This window comes from Serinus canaria, chromosome W (genome assembly GCF_022539315.1).
Source record: "Serinus canaria isolate serCan28SL12 chromosome W, serCan2020, whole genome shotgun sequence".
Classification (NCBI taxonomy): Eukaryota; Metazoa; Chordata; class Aves; order Passeriformes; family Fringillidae; genus Serinus; species Serinus canaria.
Window position 1 is genome coordinate 1 of NC_066342.1, and position 19436 is coordinate 19436.

The window sequence follows — 19436 nt, forward strand, 5'->3', positions numbered from 1 at the left end:
AGGTTTATTATTCCTTTCTATCAGAGTTAATTCATTCCAATTTTAAGTGTTGCTTAATATAACTTATTCTAAGCTTTGTTAAAAGTCATTTGTCTAAACTGCAAGATATGTAGTTATTTTCCTAGAGAGACATGACACACTGATAAACACCATTTTGTGAGTAGAAGAAGATGCAGCCAGTTACATCTGGCTGGTTCAGTGTTTTCTGATGACAATAGGATTTGTTCCTCTAATCTTGACAAGGTGCATTCTGTTTCTCTTATCTTGACGAGGCATAGGCACATCCTTATGATTAATATTTGCTAACCTTTAATAGTTAACTCATGTAAGTTGATCAATTCTTTTCATTACATGCTCCCAAACCTGTGGATGTTAAAAAATTTCAAAAATTAATAACATCACCTGAAGACTGGGATGGTGATATCTGGGAAAGCTCTGATGAAAATGATAATGAAAGCATTGAATTAGATTCTGATGAAAGCACAGAACTTCTACCTCTCAAAGAGGAAGAAGATACAGAATTTTAAATGAAACCCATAATAAAATATGAAATATCTGAAGGACCCCAGGGTGATCAGAGGCAAAACACGACCAAAACAACCTCCTGGGATCCTCTGCAAATGGGAAACCTCCAAAAAAAGTACAAAAGAAAAACAGGATAAACTGAAGCTGAATACTTATGGCGAATTTGTTTCACAACGGAAGATGAAGTATTATTAGATGGAGCAGAAATCTATGGGTTCTGGGGCACAGGCATATTTTTACACCATGGGCCACAACCCCCTAGTGAACCTCACGCTATTACCAGCAGAGTTGCATATTGGCCAGGCAGAATGAATAATATGGAAAGGGGGGAACCAGCCTTGGTTCCTATGCATTCGGTAGACAATGTTAACACTGCAGTAAGAAAAGCTGCCTGTATACAAGCAATGCATGATCGTGCAGAGACATTCCAATCTCTGCAGATGTAGACCCTGATAGAATGAGGCCCCTCATTAGAGGAGCCCCATCCGTATTAAAAAATTATTTGGTGGGGAGAAGAAATGAAATCAAAAACGATATAGCCTATAACAGAGCCTTACACAATCCACAAGCCCCACAGAGACCGATCCCCACCTGGGTGGATCACTCACACAAAATAGCATCCCAATGAAAAGAAATAAGTTGGGACACCCAGGAAAAAGATCTAAGTGCCTAACTATGCAAAGTCCCCAGAAATAGGGGAAGTCCTCCAAACAGAGGGTGAGAGCTGTTAAACACAACTCACCCAATAAAAGGGAAAACCCTAGCCAAATTAACCCCCACAGAAAAGGAAGGAATTGTGGAGGACTGCTATAGCCCTGGGAATATCTAGCTCTGCCTTAAAAAAGCAGTCTAACACTGTGATAGCAGAGTTAATTCAAGCCATGGAAAAGACAAAAGGAAAAACGGCAGACAGCACAAACACTTCACAGGAAAAAGGATCAGTCCCAATCCTTTTACAACACAGGAAAACTGATGGGTGCTGAGGAGCCATTAGGGTAGCCACACATACCTGCATATCAGTACATTCCTAACGAGATTAGCCCTTATGTGTATTTGCCAGTGGGACACAAGAAAAATCTTTTAAAATTCCTAATTGACACCAGAACCCAAATTTCTTTAATCACTCTCACAGAGGCTGCAAAATTAAACTTAAATTTTAAAAAGAAAAATATTCATTTGGCCAGCTATAACGGAAACCACAATATAGTTTGTATTACTAAAGTCCGTTTATGGTTACCTGGAGAAAAATGGATGACTTCATATATGTTTGCAATCACAGATCATGAGGAAAACATTTTAGGATATGATATTCTTCAAGGAAAAATTGGGCAGTTACCAAATGAAACAATGTGGTCTTTTGGGTCCGTGGAAACCTCACACAGAAATCTCTTTAGTAAAAATTAAAAAATCAACCTCCTTAGAATGGGTCCTGTGAGAAATGACCACTCACTTTAAAATTTTAGAAGGTTTATGAAACCTTAGCAAATACAAAAAAGGACTGAATAAGGAAAAAGGGCAGCGCGCTGGGAGTAGGTGACCCAGAAGCCACTAGCTCATCTGAAAAATGGCTGCTCCGCCTTTTGTACCCCGGGTTGCATTAGGCAACCCTGGCCCCTCCCAAAGTCTGTCAGTCAACTCTTCTTTGCCGTTTATTGGTGAAGACTACTTTTTTGGAACTTGATTGGAGATCAGGTATTGTCATGCTGCACTCCCCCAGCAACAAGCTATCCCCATTCTTAACTGCCCCATGCAAGGGGCACATGTACACGCCTTCTTTCTACATGTCTCGGACAACCCAGGCTGTCTGGTTGCAACAACACAGAGGGGGGGAAAGGGGACTATGGGGAAAACAAAGGACATCTAAACAACAAACCACAATAACATAATCATACATCAATAAAGCTTCTCTTAACATATACACAATATTCATCCCTTAATTGTGAGAGCCAATCAGCCCACTACTCATCTATAACACTCCAATATTGCCTGCCTCTGATGCAACTAATGTCAAGCTATGTATATATATATATATATATATATATATATATATATATATATACCCCCTGCAGCCACTTTTGTTTCCCTGTTTAGTTAAGCGTCTGCAAAAATCCATTAGAGAAGTTTTCATAGTAAGATAAAACAGGGGAGTTGTGGGAACATATAGAGTTTTCCCCACCTAGGCTGATAGAGAGGACTTGCCCTATGGTGCTCTGCAGCACTACTGCCAATCTACATTATATAGCTTCCCCTATTGGCCAGTTGACCCTGCCCACCCCAACTGTTCATCCCTCATCCCCCCTACAGGTTGTTGCCCTTTGCACCTCCCCAGTGCCCTCAGGTCATTGGCTGCTGACCCCATACTTAAACTTGTGCAGGCCACATGGTCTTCATCTTTTTCCCTGATCCCTTTGGCATGGTGGATGCAATAAACCTTCGGTGGAGTACATAATAAAAAGATCCTTCCTGTCGGAACCCCTGACTCTGAGGCTATCTCTAGGGAAGAGGGATAGCCAAACCTCAGGGGAGGTGAAAGGGATCAGGGTGGGGGCCTACACCGACCAGTGATTCTCTGGCAGCAGGGGTCCACTTCATGTAAGTCTAAGAAGTTTGCTAACTTTTCCTTACTCTGTTCAATAAAAGAAAAGAGAAAATTTACGGGGGTGCTGAACCTAGGTCAGTGGGGAAACTCGGGGTGTCAGTAGTCAAGGGCTATGGAGTGTCGAAAAAAAGTACCTTACATTGTACAGTGGGCAAGGCACCAAGACCCAAAACCTCGGCTAAGCAGAAGTTGTTAAGTATGAATGAACATGCCTGAGGGTGTAAATGAATGTGTGTATGTGAGTGACAAAGAGTAAGTCCTCCTTAGATAAGAATGTCAGATAAGAGTGCCCAGGGGCACCAAAATCAGTTGTTGAGGGCAAGGAGATCTGTTGCATAAACAGAAAGAGATTAGAAGGAGATCTTCTCTCTCCTAAATTAAAAAAAAAGTAAGACAGAACTTTTTAAAGGGCTGGCAACAGTAAGCAGTTTTATTTACCAGCCCGAAAGCTTATAGTAACTGAAAATCACCATGGGTCAGAGCCACAGTAGATGAGGAGGGAGACCAAGGAAAAAGATTAAGAATATTCCTCCTGGAAGCTCCCTTGGTGATATACCGGATGACTGGATTAAGTGGGAAACAACTAAAAAGTTAGATCAAGTGAGGATGGTTTACTATTGTGTGGAACATTGGCCAAAGAGGAAATTACAACAAAAATCCTTAAAATGGCCTTGGTGAATCGTTAAAACCAAAAATCATGGACAATGACTCTCTAACTAGTCAAAGTTAGAAAGTGGTGTGTTTATCATGCCGGTGGGCAGCACTGTGGGGATTGTCCCTGAAATGCATGGCCACACCGCATAAGGATTTTTGCCTTCTATTTATTTCCCATAATAAAATATATATACATAAACCCAGTACCTCCCATCCCTGCTTTGTATTAAAATGAGGTTATTAGTCTTTCACATATGCCCAATTCTTCTCTTGAATTGGGTCAGTGGTCTCAAATTGGGTCAGTGATCCCAGGGATGAAGTCAGGAACATCTTCCTCAGGTCTCTGTGACCCTCTGGCACTATCCAAGGCCCCCTGCTTTGTAATGGATTGGCATAGAGTCCAGGTGCTGGGCGTTGTTCTACAGGTTGCAATATGTTCCTATAATGGTTCACTTGCTCCATTTCCTTCCACAAATAAGCTCATAACATAACAATTAGCTTTAGCTTAAGCATCTAATAATCATTAACTTATCATTGGTGTATCTAACTTCCATATGAATTGATTCTAACCCTCAGCTAAAATCTTAACCCTTTAAAATCATGATTCACTGGTATGGAAGTAGAGATAAGTGGTTATGTACTTTATTATATCAACAAGTGTGTAACCAAAAAAACCCTAATTCAGAAGAAGTGAAGTATGTTACTTGCTGGGTCAAATTCTTAGAAGGAGATTCTAAGGAATAAAAACTAAAAAAGGATAAAGAGCAGAAATCAGATGTCACCACATTTCTCTTCACAGAGAAAAGCAAAGTACAACTTCCCAAGAAATTTCTGGGATTCATATTGTCTGAACCTCAGAGATAGGAAAAACAATTCTTATCTCATTTGCTGCGCCTGTGTTTGTTCACAAGTGGAATGCATTGTGGAAGATTGTTTACCTGAAGAGAATTGGTAATTGGATTCTGGTGTGAGTGTTTTGATTCACTGACCAATTGAATCCAGGGGTGGGTGTGTGTGGGGGTGTGTGTGTGTGTGTGTGTGTGCGCGGACTGTTGGCTGACAGTCACGAGGGGCTGTGCAGTGGAGTGCAGTGCAGTGCTTGGCAGATTCTATTTAGATGTAATATAATATAATGTAATATAGTATAGAATAATATAGTATAAGAATTAATTAGCCTTCTGATAAGATGGAGTCCTCCTCATCATTCCTCCTTCGTTGGGGGCCCTGATGTTCCAATAATCAGAGGAAAAAGATAAAGAAAACAAGGGAGTTATTAAAAAAAGGTGGGATGCCCTTGATTATGTAGTCCCACCAACTATTCTTCCAAAGTATCAAGCCACCCCCCCACTTAACACCCAGCCTCCTGCTTCTCAAAACCTACCTTTATCCCCTCCAATGATCCCCACCTCTCCTCTATCTCCTCAGGGAATCTCCATGTCATTTTTACCCCCTCTAACAACCCCACTCCCTCATTTATATCCACCCCTTGATCCTTTTCCCCTGCCACCTCCTACACTCACTAACCTGCAGCATGCTCAAACTGTAAGTCAGAATACAACACCTTTCCCTCAGAAAAAAACCTCTGAATATATCCTCCAACCTAACAACTGAACCCTCCCAAAATGATAACAAAGAATTAGTGAGCCAGTCAAATGACCCTTCAGATGCTGGCCCTTACTGTAATACCAGATCAAAAAGTGTTGTAAGGCCAGAGGTAAATCCGGACAGGCTGTTTCCCCTGAGGGAAGTTCTGCTGGGCGGGGGTAGGAGGAATAGGTTTTGTAAATGCACCCCTGACAGCTCCTGAAGTAAGAATATTTTAAAAACAGCTAGTTAGTTTAGTGGAAGACCCAATTAGCACAGCTCAGCAAATAGATCAGTTCCTGGGTCCCAGTATATACACCTAGGGGGAGCTGCATTCTGTTATGAACATCCTCGTCTCCCCAGAGGACATACGCCTCATAAGGTCAGCAGGGATAAAGATCTGGGAGAAGAAGAATCATACTGGACCCCTGGGTGAGCAAAAACTCCCTGTAGCAGACCCAAATTGGAATCCCAATCAGGAAGAGGGCCGAAGAAATATGTGAGACTACAGGACCCTTATTATAAGAGGCATAAAAGAATCTGTACCCAAAAGCAGCAATACTAAATTGGCATTTGATGGGAGTCAAGAAAAGGATGAGTCCCCGGGGGCATGGCTAAATCGATTAAAACAAAATTTTCAGTTACATTCCAACATTGATCCTGATGGACCAGAGGGCCAAGTACTATACAAAGTACAGTTTGTTACCAAAGCTTGGCCTGACATTAGATGGAAATTAAAAAAATTAGAAGACTGGCAAGAAAGGGGAATTAACAATCTGTTAAGGGAAGCTCTAAAAGTTTATTTAAGGAGAGATGAGGAAAAGAACAGGACAAAAGCAAAACCTATGGTGGCGGTAGCAAAAGAAAGTGTAGGAGTGGGAAGAGGGGAGCCAAGAGGGGGAGCAGAAAATAAAGGAAAGCTGGGTAAATGGAAAAAAACACCATTAGATGATGTGTATTGCTATTACTGCGGCAGAAAAGGGCACATTAAACGGTCTTGTAAAAAAATTGCAAATGGATGAAGCAATTGAGAGAGAACAGGACACCCTGGAGAAGATTCTGAGAGGAAATGATGATTAGGGGTGTCAGGAGCTCTACACTCTGGGGAATGAGATCGGACACCAGATAGAGCCCCTGGTAAACTTAGAAATTGGCCCCCAGAGCAAAGAATATGAGTTTTTAGTGGACACAAGTCCTGATCGATCATGTGTGACAAAGTTCCCCAGAGGGGCTCAGGTAAGCAAAAAGATCTGCCAAGTGCAGAGAGCAAAAGGGGAACTGTTCGGAGCCCAGATTATAGAGAGCACAATTATAAAAGGCGATTCAATGAATGCAGGGCTGATTTCCTTTATATCCTGAAACTAGGTTGTAACTTATTGAGGCAGGGCCAGCAAGTAAAGATGGGAATCGGAGTAGTGCCAAAGGAGGGGAGGATGGTACCCCCAAATAATGTTATTAACTGAACGGGATATGGGAGAAATGAATCCAATAGTCTGGGCAGAAGGAGGAGGGGGAGGGTTGTTAAATATCCCACCAATTAAGATAGAAATGCAGTCAGGAATCCCCCCCCTGTTCAGATAAAACAATATCCCATCTCCCCTGAAGGCCAGAGAGGACTAACACCTGTGATACAGGGAGTCGTGGAAGAAGGCATACTAGAACCATGCATGTCACCACATAATACACCAATTCATGCTGTCAAAAAGGCTGGTGGAACCTATCAATTGGTGCAGGATTAGAGGGAAATTAACAAACCAACTATTTCCAGATATCCAATAGTATCAAATCCATATACTCTTCTCAGTTAAATTCCACAGGAACATGCATGGTTCTCAGTAATAGATTTGAAAGATGCCTTCTGGGCCTGTCCATTAGAGGTGGGGAGCAGGAATTGGTTTGCCTTCAAATGGGAAGACCCAGACTGCATATGTAAACAACAACTTAGGTTGACCCGCCTTCTGTGGAGAGGTGGCTACGTGACAAAGGCCACGTAGACATGCTCTGGATAGCTGACCAAGAATTGGAAAAGTACCGGACCCAGCTAATCTGAGCCCCTGCACCTGCAAGGACACTGTGGCCTTGAGCATAGCTGTATTACAATAACAAGATGCTGTAGCTGAGAGAGACACATGAGAAAAAGGAGATGTAAGTCGTAAGGAATGAGGAAGATGGGGGGGAGCTGATATCTGTAGTATAACCAATAGATTGCTTAGCTTACAGAATATGCATGAGCTTATTACTTGTTGTGCGTAAATGTCTGATGCTCTAATCAATAAACGAAGCTTGCTGATCACTCATATTGAGCGTCCCGAGCCTCCCTCAATGCGACAGTCTTCCACAGGGATTCACAGAGTCCCCTAACCTATTTGAATGAGCCTTAGAGGATCTCTTAAAGTCCTTTGTACCCGGGGAAGAAATACAAATTCTGCAATATGTGGATGACCTACTAATATCAGGCAAAGATTAAGAACAAGTCTAACAGGCCAGTATTAGTTTACAAAATTTTCTGGGAGAAAAAGGATTGAAAGTATCAAAGAAAAAACTCCAATTTGTAGAAGAAGAGATAAAGTACTTGGGTCATCTAATTGGAAAAGGGTACAAAAAGTTCAGTCCTGAAAGAGTTGTGGGAATCCTGTCAATTCCACCACCTATGACTAAAAGAGATGTAAGAAAGCTACTAGGTCTAATGGGCTATTGTAAATTATGGATTGATCAGTACACTCAAACTGTAAAATTTTTGTATGAAAAATTAATAAGCACAGAACCTGTAGCCTGGATTCCGGAGGATACCGAATGGTTCCAAGACTTTAAAGCTCGATTGATGAAAGCCCCAGTTTTGAGTCTGCCTAATTTAAGAAAACCATTTGTTCTGTTTGTTAATGTTAATGAAGGGATTATGGATTAATAACCCAAGACTGTGGGGGAAGCAGGAAGCCAGTGGCTTATCTGTGAAAATTAATAGATCCAGATGCAAGAGGGTTGCCAGCCTGTATTCAAGCTGTGGCAGCCATAGCTACATTATTAGAAGACACTCTAAAGCTTACATTAAATTGAAGGATTTGAGTACACATACCCCACGACTTGAGGACAGTGTTAAGACAAAAAGCTCCTCAGTGGCTAACAGACAGCCGAATCCTGAGGTATGAAATAACCCTGATAAATATCGAAAATCTAGAGATTGTCACCTCAAAATGTTTAAATCCTGCTCAATTCCTAACTGGGGAACCAATGGAAAATTTAGAGCATAATAGTATAGAGATAATTGAGATACAAACAAAAGTAAGAGAAGACCTAGAAGAAGACCCCTTACCATATGGAAGGGTCTTGTGTATAGATGGATCCTCTCAAATTTTAATGGGAAAAAGGGCGTCAGGATATGCCATTATTGAAGCAGGGGAACTCAAAGAAAAAGGGAAATTACCCTCAAATTGGTCTGCACAAAGTTGTGAGATATATGCCCTAAAGAGAGGTTTAGATTTATTAGTAGAAGATATAGGGACAATCTACATGGATTCTCGATAAGACTTTGGGATAGCTCATACCTTTGGAAAAATCTGGCAAGAGAGGGGATACCTTAACTCAAAAGGGAAAAATCTGGCACATGAAAGTCTGCTCAGGGAAGTACTCGAATCCCTCAGAGGACCAAAAGAAATTGCCATAGTCCATATTAAAGGCCACCAAAAAGGGGATACCCCTGAAATCCAAGGAAAAAAAATAGCAGACCTGGTGGCCAAAGAAGCAGCCTTAGAAATGGGGGACCCATAGTCCTGAGGGTAAAAGAAGACCTGGGCAAAATAAGGGAAGAGGGAGTACCAAGTTTCATTGACAAGGAGCTAAAAGAAATAGAGAAAATGGGAGGGGTAAAAACAGAGGATGGAAAGTGGTGAACCCCAGATGGGCGACAACTATTCAACCGAATAATAACCAGGAAAGTGATGGAAGAGATACACCTATTAACTAACTGGGGAACACAAGGAATATGTGATCATTTCCTGAAATCAATTTTTGGCGAGTAATAAAGTAAACTGTGAGATGCAATCAAGAAGAATAAGATCAAAGCATGTATTAGGTTAAGATAGATTAGTAGAAGTTTTATTGTTTAAGTAGTAGTATCTTTAGAAATATGTGTTCTCAGAAGCAAAGAGTAGAATGTTGTGGTTTGAGAGGAAATGAAGTTTTTTTTGAGATAGTGTAGTCACGCCAGTCGGTGTTCAAATTTTAATATTGGCACCTGGTTTGTCCACTGAGGGCATAGATAGGCCTCTGAGAACACAGGGGGTTAAAAGCTGTGAACTCCGAAAAGAAACTCTCTTTGAGTTCCGGTCTTAGAAGAGAGCAGACCCTCCCCTGCCTGGCTCCGAGCTGGGCGGGGCGGGGGGGCGGGGAGGGGAGCCATGCGGCCGGAGGGAGGTAGGCCAGGCCTGGGCCGAAGGGTGGAGGACCACTGCACTGCGAGGGCTTCAGGCAGCCATCCCCCATTTCCAACCCCCCGGAGAGAGAGAGAGAGAGAGAGAGCAGCCTGTGCCTGTGATAGCGCAGCTGGCGTGAAAGAGAAGAGGGAGAGTGCCCAGCAGGGCAGCCAGTCGTGAGAGTTCATGAACCAAACCGGCAGAGCCTGGGACTTTTAACCCTTCTTGGGATGATGGAAACCTTGCAAATGCTGATTCTTCCTGAAGTTAATGAGATAAAGTGAGATAGCAAGAAAAAGAGCAAGTGAAAGACATTGAGAGAAATTAAAAAAAATCCTAAGTGAAAAAAAATTATAGAGTAGCCTTTAGCTAAACTTTTTTCTTAAATCGCCATAGCAAAACCCTTGAGTTCCTGTAACACAGAAACTGCATTCTAAGGAGAAGCAATAGCTCAGAGCCAGGAGAGTGCAGTGATGTAAAAGTGTGTGAACAAAGACGAGTGAAAAGAGTAGTAGTAGTGCCCTCCATCTTCGAAGAAGAAGAAAAAAATGATCTCTCTTCAAAAGACCCCTGAGCCCCAAGGACTGAAATTTAGAAAAGACAAGTGTCCCAAAAAAAAAGAGACTGTGCTCTTTTTAAAACTAAACAAAGCATCCTTAAAAAAAAAATCCTAAAAGCAATGTCCATGTGCAGTAGTGAGAACACTAAACATAAAAAGAAAAAGTCATGATAGCAAATGTTCTCCAGACAGTGCCACACATGACACAAAAACACGAAAAGTTTCGACTGTTTCCTAAAAAAGTCTGTAGTGCAAAAAAGACTCCTCTCTTCTCGAAAAATTGAAAATTAATTATCTAAAGAGTAGTGATAGACTAAAAGCGAGTAATCTAAAAAATAGTAACAGAATTAGAAATTTAGTGGGGGAAGGAAGAAAAAATTTAAAAAGTTTTCATCCTGTGTTCTGTGTGTTTTTCCTTGTAATTTTAAGTTACTAAAATTTTTTTCTTTCAATCTTAAGTTAAAACCTGCTCTACTCTATCTCTGATCACATCTCTCAGTAAATACAAAAAAAAAAAGTATTCTCATAAAAGCACTAACATTACGCCAAACTCAATCCATAACACATGGGGATGGGAATATATGAAATAGCCAGATCCATCACAGGAGAATGTTTAACCTGCCAAAAAGTCAACAAAAAAGTGATGCAAAAAACCACTCCAGGAGGGAGGAAATTAGCCATAAGACCTTTCCAGAGTATTCAGGTTGATTTTACTGAATTAACTCGAGCCCAAGGGTATAAACATATATTGGTCATAGTTGAACTTCTAACACTGGGTTGAAGCATTCCCCATGAGAAGGGAGACAGCCCAAACTGTGACAAAAGTTCTCTTGGAAGAAATTATTCCGAGATATAGGCTAGTAAATATTATTGACTCGGACCGTGGCCCCCACTTTACATCCAGTGTTCTGCAACAGGTCATCAGGGCCCTGGGAATAAAGTGGGAGTTACACACCCCTTGGCACCCTCAGAGTTCTGGGAGGGTCGAGAGGGTGAATCAAACCTTAAAGAATATCTTAACAAAATTGGTCTTAGAAACCCAATGGAATTGGGTCAAATGTTTACCACTAGCCTGTCAGAACTCAGGACAACCCTCTGGGTGTCCAGAGTTGCCGGGACCCCTGCCAGGGGGCTCAGAGACCCTGACACAGAGCCCAGAACACCTGTGGGTTCAATTATGACCTGTGGAGGAAATTACCAGCTTTGTATAAAGACCTGCAAGCCACAGCAGTTTAAGTAGTGTAATAAAAAAATTATCACTGGGTGAAAAAATAGATTTTTGGGGTTTCTAGAATGGGGGTTTCGGGGGCAAGATGGAGGGATTTGGGTGTGTCCAGCCTTTCTTCTTCTTTTTCTCTGCCTCCATCTTCGGCTGTGATGTTGGCACTTTTAGACTGGTTTAGAGTAGAAGCTCACTGTCTAACATAGGTCATAGGTATTGGGAAGTAATTGTAAACATGTTATATGTAGTTTTTTGTATAAAGAGATAACACCGCCTCGGGGGCAGGCAGTGTGCCTGGAACTGTCCTGATGGATGGACCTCGGCAGGGCAGGAGAAAAATTTTTATAAAAAAGACGCAATAAACAACTCTGAGACTGAGAACTGAAGAACTACTCATTCTTTGAGCGCCCGGGCCGAAACAGAGACTTTTCACGTATCTTGGGGTCACAGTAAATTGCACCTTTCAAGACTAGCCCTATTATAAATTAGAACCAGACCCAGAACAGATCTAGGGGGTCTCTCCTTACGAAATGTTGTTTGGGCTGCCTTTCTTGCTTACCACATATATTATTGGGGAACATCTAGAGGGGGGGACGACAATGCAAAAATATATAGAAACAGTAACAACAACCCTAGAAGAACTAAGGAAAAAGGGCTACCTTCCCCTAACTTCCCCACTGAACTGTAAAATACATGGTATTAACCCAGGAGACTGGGTATTGATTAAATCATGGAAAAACCCTCCACTAACTGCTCGCTTTGAAGGCCCCTTCCAGGTGCTGCTTACAACAAACACTGCAGTAAGAACAAAGGAGCAGGGGTGGAATCATGCAAGTCGAGTGAATGGTCCAGTACAACCCCCAGCTGAGGCAAGCGAATGGACTATAGCCAGCAGAGATGATAAAGACTTGAAATTGGTCCTGAGGAAAACACTGAAGGAAGCGTAACCCTGAACACAATCCTACTTGGGAAACATCTACATTGTTATCTGTATATCCCTAAATTTTGTTAATGTTTGTTATAATTATAATTATAGTATAAGTTTAAGTTTTGTTTAGCTAAGAATTGACAATCAAAATAACATCTCAGTTTCTGGTACTATTCCATATAGCACTTGCTCTCCTTGCAACCTTAATTGGGACCAAATTGAGGGAAGGGAGTTGGTACGATAAGGGTCATGGCAGAATGTCTCCAGAAGAAGGGGAAACCAGATGTGGGAGGCAAGACTGGATCGGGAACTACCTCCAGGAAATACTCTCTGGGCACCAAGAAAACCTCTGCGGATTGAGAAGTGAGGAGGCCAGCCCATACCAGACTCCCAATGCTACTACTCATCCACTTCATTGGAAGTGGAGGAAACACTTGTGAGAAGTGTTACTATCCCTTGTATAGAGGAGATACACTAAGTGTATTAATCAGAGTACACACAAACATGAATCCCAAATGTATCAATAACTCCCAGTTAACAACCTGTAAAGAGGATAATAAGATATATTGGTTGGCTAAAAATATTGCAAACCCAAGCTGGAGGATGTCAGGAGAGTGCCCTATGAAAGCAAGATGGGTATGTTTTGAACAAGAAAATGAAACCAACTTAGAGGATACATTCAAAGAGAAAGCAGTGCAATTGAAAAGACAAAGGGACAAAGAGGGACAAATATATGGTAAAAATCCTTTTGTCAATATGGTGGAAAAGATTACAAAAGAATTTAATTTGACTGATTGTTGGGTGTGTGGGGGGACACACTTAAGTGAGATTTGGCGGTGGGACAGTATCACTTTAAGTCCCCTAGACATTTTAAAATGGATTACATCAAGAAAAAGAATGGTAGTACCCAAAGAATGGAAGGAAAGTGGAAGCTTAAATCAACAATAATTGGGGAAGAGTGTTTATCAAGAAAAGGGAAAAGGTATACTATAGAAGTAGGAGAAACTCCATGTAAAAAATATCTAGCAGCAAATGACACACACACCAGGTGGATCCCAGAAACTCCCCATTCATATTGGTCAATAAAAAAAAACAAAAGTAGATGTGTATACAGTGAAAAAGAAAAAATGTTTGAATGCTTAGGAGATTATATTAACCCATTCTGGGCAATAGAAACCCTATCCAAATATTGGAAACATATAACAAATCAAGATTCTAATTTCTGGGATGGCTCTAAAAATTTATTTTGGATCTGTGGTAACACGGTATATGTGAAGTTACCGGGAGGGTGGACCAGGAGTTGCACAATTGGAGCAATAAAACCATCCTTTTTCTTACTGCCTAAGGATGCGAAATCAAACTTGGGAGTCCCAATATAATATATGATGATCTGGCCAGAAAGGAGTTTATTTGGTGAAACCCAAAATTGGAACAATGAAATTTGGACCCTACAAAAGATTATCAATACTTATGGGTCAGCTACCTGGGCCCAAGATGGATCCTGGGGGCACAGAACCCCAGTATATATGCTCAATCAAATAATCCGTTTACAAGCAGTACTTGAAAAAATGTCCAATCAAACAACTCTGACCATTGATCTCTTAAACCAGCAGCAACAAACAAGATCAGTACTTTACCAGATCCGATTGGCAGTGGACTACCTCCTCGCAGGGGAAGGAGGGATCTGTGGGAAATTTAATACTTCAGAATGCTGCCTAGAGATCCATGACCATGGTCATGTAATTAAAAACATTACTCAAAATATTAGAAAACTACCTTATGGTGGAACACAAAAATGGACCCCCTTGTTTGGAGAATCCAATTGGTGGGACGACTTGTTCACCTGGGAGGGTAAATGGTGGAAGAAATTGGTCTTCTTTGTGGTGTGTGCACTAGCAAGTGTAATATTACTGCCATGTGTAATTCCATGTCTATTCCAGATAGTGACCAGCATTGTCCAAAGCAGCATCATGCTGCAAGGTAATGTAGAAGGGAAAAATGGCGAAAAGGTAATGTTAATAAAAGAACAGAGTGATCAGAATGCCAGAGATATACTTGAACAGCACGAGAAACTGAGAAAAGTAGAAGTTAAACTTTAAAAGGTTGATTCAGGCTAGAAGCCTGATCAAATAGTTAGAGGGGGGAATTGTCACCATCATATTTTCTGGAAAAATCCCCTTGTCCGGGATTCTTCTCCTGGGAAGCTGAGAAGCCTCAGAGAAAAAGGAAAACAATATTATCTCATTTCCTTCTCCTGTGTTTTTCTGCTTTGGAATGTGTTTGGAGATTGTTTATCCAACAGGTGGTTGTTTCATTGGGTTCATGTGAATTGTTTTGACTTAATGACCAATTACGGTCAAGCTGTGTTGGACTCTGGAAGGAGTCACGAGTTTTCATTATTATCTTTTTAGCTTTCTGTAAGTATCCTTTCTGTATTCTTTATATAGTTTAGTATAGTATTCTTTAATATATTATAGTATCTTAAAATAATAAATTAGCCTTCTAAGAACATGGAGTCACATTCATCATTCCTCCCTTCATCTGGGAACCCCGCAAATACAAAAGGGAATTGGTAAAAATAGGTTAGAAATGGTTGTAAAATAGTTGATAATTGTTAAACATGTACTGTTAGTTTGGTTATTGTAAAAGGTGTTAAAAGGGTAGTTATAAGAAATACAGCACTCAACATACCATAATACACTTAAGTAAAGTGCACCACCCCCCAAGCGAAACAAGCTGACCTGTGTACCAGACCATGGGCCTGCTAGGGCCCCGTGGAGGGCAGAGGCCCAAAGATAGGAAATGCCAAGTCATGGTGAATAGCTAGAAGCCCCTCTCTTCCATCTTCAGACCCCAGCTTATCTCTCTCTATAACCCTATAGGTCACTTTCCTTAACCCCTGCTATTGGACAATATCTGATCCCCCCATACCCTATATAATGGGCTGTTTTAGCCCGGTTCTGGAGAAGAGTCGTCACTGGAACTTCGCAGAACATCCAATAAAGACATTGCTGTGGAACGCCAGAACGGCCTTCTCCTCTTTCACCTTGTGTCTGCCGGCCTGCCTAGGCACCTAGCAAGCAAAGAACTGGAATCACAAAGAGCTGATAATTACTAAAGAGCTGATATCCCTTAAGCTTGCTATGGTTGCCAGCGGCTGAGAGCTGCGTGGGTTCTTCAGCAGTCTGTTCCACAGAGGACTGAGCTATCCGGCCTATGCAGCCTGCTTGGGGGCAAATCTGCACCCAGCAGGAGGTCAAATTAGACCTGGACAGAACTGTAATGGGCCAAACAAGTGCATTAAACCTTCATGCAAATGAAGGATCCAAAAAGAAACCAATCCAAAGGGACAAAAAACAGGATAAAAAGGGGGTATCTGACCCACTGAATCCGTGCTGCTCTACCTGGAACATCGGGGACATCACTGCTGAAGAAGACCCAGCACCGGCACTGCAGCATCCTCGACAGGAACGCTCCTGTTCAGCCCATGGGCCCCCTTGCTTTAGGCCTTTCTTTTTATTATAATAAATGCTGAAATCACTTTTAGTACTGGGACTGTGCTCTCATTTCTAACAGTAGCAGAGTGGGCCCTTGCAGGAATTGGTTAGAAAGGCACATCACGTATATGAAAGAAAGTATAAAGAAAAGGTAAAGGTACAGACAAGGATAATGGCAGTTTTCCAGCCCCAATGGGAAAAAGTGCAGGGAGCCCCAGGACCAAAGGGAAGGGGGCAGCCAACAGGAAAGTGATTGGGAAGGAATCAATGTGCCATTTGTAAAAAAGAGAACATTAGAAATGAATTGTTAAGGGTGTCAGGATCTCCTTTTGTACCAGGGGCTCACCACACTGGAGCCCTTGCTGGACCAAGGAGTGTGTTTCCTAGTAGACATGAGAGCCTCTGTCTAATTTGAATTTTATGCCAAAGGGGGGGACAATTGTTCAAATGTTCTTTTGATAAGTGGGAAAGATGAGCAGGTGTGGTTTATTCAACCACTATTGCTGCATGTGTGTGTGTTAATTTGAACTTTGCTGGTATAAAAGTAACAGGGGGATACCGGTGAGAGTTTGCTGAATGTGTGGAGTTTCCTCTTTGTGTTATTTGTTTGTGAGTATCACAGCTATGGAATAGCAGGTTTTAGTCCTGCAAGGTGTACCCACCTGGGCTATTCATGTAGCAGGGTTTGCTCAGGTGCTTTGAATTTTTTTTAAGGAATGTGTGTTAATTTGAACTCAGAAGTGTGGGCAGTCCCAGGGGAATATAGAAAACTGGATATGGAGCATCTCCAGATTACTCTGAGGTGACCTGGACAACTGGTGTCTAAAATGCAATACCCTCTTGGGAGGGAGGGAGGGAGGGAGGGAGGAAGGAAGGAAGGAAGGAAGGAAGGAAGGAAGGAAGGAAGGAAGGAAGGAAGGAAGGAAGGACGGAAGGACGGAAGGAAGGAAGGAAGGAAGGAAGGAAGGAAGGAAGGAAGGACGGGAAGGAAGGAAGGAAGGAAGGAAGGAAGGAAGGAAGGAAAGTTGTTTTCAGCCTGTTGCTGAATCCCTGTTAAAGACATCTTTTGGAGCTGTGTATGTCTCCCTATAACACTCCTATCCAGCCAGTTATGGTGCACGACCTGAGAATAGTAGGTGAGACTATTAAACCCAGGCACTCCACAGTCCCAGATACTTATACAATCTTGAGCCAGGTTCCATCCTCACACTGCTGCTATTCAGTACTTGATTTAAAACATGCTTTCTGGGGATGCCCGCTTACAGTATTTTGCCTTTGAGTGGGAACAAGAAGGAGAAGGGGTTTTGAAAAAAGGAATTCAAGATGAAGAACTTTTGTAAAGTATAATATGGGATAAGATAAGAGACAAAAATCCAATGCTGGTGTGCTCCTGGCCAACAGCCAAAGAACACAGAAGGTACATACAGACAGGGTTATCTTTATACCATTACATCATGGAGGTACATGCATATCCATGTGTTTCATAAATTATTCAAGCATTCTTGCAAACTTTCTGATGTTTTAGGAACTCCTTTGTTTGGCTTCTTCACACTCCGGCTTATGTGCATTATTACGGCAGGGGTTTTCAGGGTCTCTCTGACCCCAGCTGCCATAGGTGTCCGGATAGCAAAGTCCTGCTAAGCACAACCCGTCCAGGTCCCTCAGGCAGTCTCCCAGCTGCAGGCAATCTTAGCAAGCAGCTCAGCTCTTAAGTGAGATCAGCTTTTGGGTGAATTCAACTCTTTAGTGATTTCTGCTCTTTGCTTGCTAAGTGCCTCAGCAGATGCAGGGAGAGAGAGGAGAAGGCTGTATGAGGTTCTACAGAGGTGTCTTTATTGGCAGCTTCTGTGAAGGGTCACAGTGACAGCTCTTCTGCTGTACAGCACAGAAATAGGGGTTTATATAGGGTATAGGGGTTTTGGGAAACAGTCCAATATAAGGGTCGAGGCGAATATGATCTATGGTTTTACAGAGAGATAAGAAGGGTCCGAAGGAGGAAGAGGGGCTTCTTGGTCCAGTCATCATGACTAGGCATTTCTTATCTTAGGCAAGTGACTGCTATGGAGACCTTGCAGGCCCTGTGGCTGCTATAGCCCAGTGATTGGCCATTAACGACTCAGGTACTCTCTGGTGTGGGTGAAAATCTCGGAAAGCCTGCAAAGCCAACACTTGGTGCAAATAACAGGTCCTAATGCATGGATAGCCACAGTTAAACCTTTTGTGTTTTCAGTTGCCATGGTTTTGTGGGGGTGGGATGTGTTGACACAGTGGGGAATTTTTATGCATTCAAATTTTGCATATGAGTCATTGGGACACTAGACACCCCCACAATGGTCCCTGGCTGAAGTGTTTCAGGTACTTTCAAGCATTGGAAGGAGCAGCCCAGCTACCAAAGTAACACTTGATACAGATCTGAAGCCCTGAGGGACACCCAGCCCTGGTAAAACTGGTTATATTTCCAGTTACTCACCTATTTTTTTAAACAATGTATTTTGTTGTGAATTTTTCAGTACAGTTATTTAGTATTATATAACTAACTTTTTATTGTTTTAGCCTTATATCCCATTATTTTATTAAGCCCTCCCAGTGCTGCGTGTGCCCATGCCGTGTGCAGAGCCACTAGCGCCTGGGGCTGTGGGACACCGCGAAAAAACTTTTGTTGTCTTGGAGGACTGAGTGTGAGGTGCTCATATTTTAACTAAATGACTGTTTATTCGGGAAATTCGATTTTAGCTGTGTGATTATGGTGCATTAATGGAATCAGATAGCAATAATTCATAGAGTTTTTATGAAGTGATTTGCTTGTAAGATAATGATTTAATGTTATTTATACCCACTCCTTTAGTTATATTAATAAAAGTTTGCTTCTAGGTATTTTAGGGAAACCCTCTCAGTCAAGGCTTAAGGCTCTAGCCAAGTCCAAGCCCGGGCTGACTGGGGATTATACTGTCAGACCCAGGTGTTTCTGCACTGAAAGTGTAATCAAGTCATTTTGACTTGCTAACTTGATCTTAAAAAAGCTGGACCCCCTTTTTAAAGTAAACTTGGAAACCTTTCCCAGAAAAGGTTCGCCAGGTCCTTGCTGTAAAATGGGGCTGCCCAGCGATGGCAGACTCTGGGTGATGGTAAAGTATTTAGGCAATTATAAGTATTACCTTGCTGATTTTTGCTCGATAGTGCTAGTTGTTTTATTAGATGTATTGGTTTACTGTTCATAGTAAGAAAAGTGCATGCTATGTTAAATACTCTCCTGAATTTAATAAGTTGAAATATGTTCATGTTATGGTTGTTAAAACAAAAACAGGGAGTGTGGGGATGGTATATACCGCCCACGAAAGCCTAATGTTGGGAGTTATAGATGCAGACTATACTGGACAAATATGTGCCATGGTATTAACACCTACTCCTCCTGTGACCATCCTAGCTAAAAGTCACTTTGTTTAACTTATACCTTTTAAG

At 41.8% G+C, this 19436-nt stretch overlaps 1 protein-coding gene across 1 annotated transcript in view; it reads right to left on the reverse strand.

Moving 5' to 3' along the window:
* Positions 1-6: 6 nt before the first annotated feature.
* The window catches only part of LOC103824792 (arrestin domain-containing protein 3-like), a 78790-nt gene continuing 59360 nt past the window's right edge, over positions 7-19436 (reverse strand). The window contains exon 8 of the mRNA XM_050986390.1: positions 7-363. Coding sequence (XP_050842347.1) covers positions 322-363 — 42 coding nt within the window. The 3' untranslated portion in view covers positions 7-321. The remainder of the gene's footprint in view (positions 364-19436) is intronic.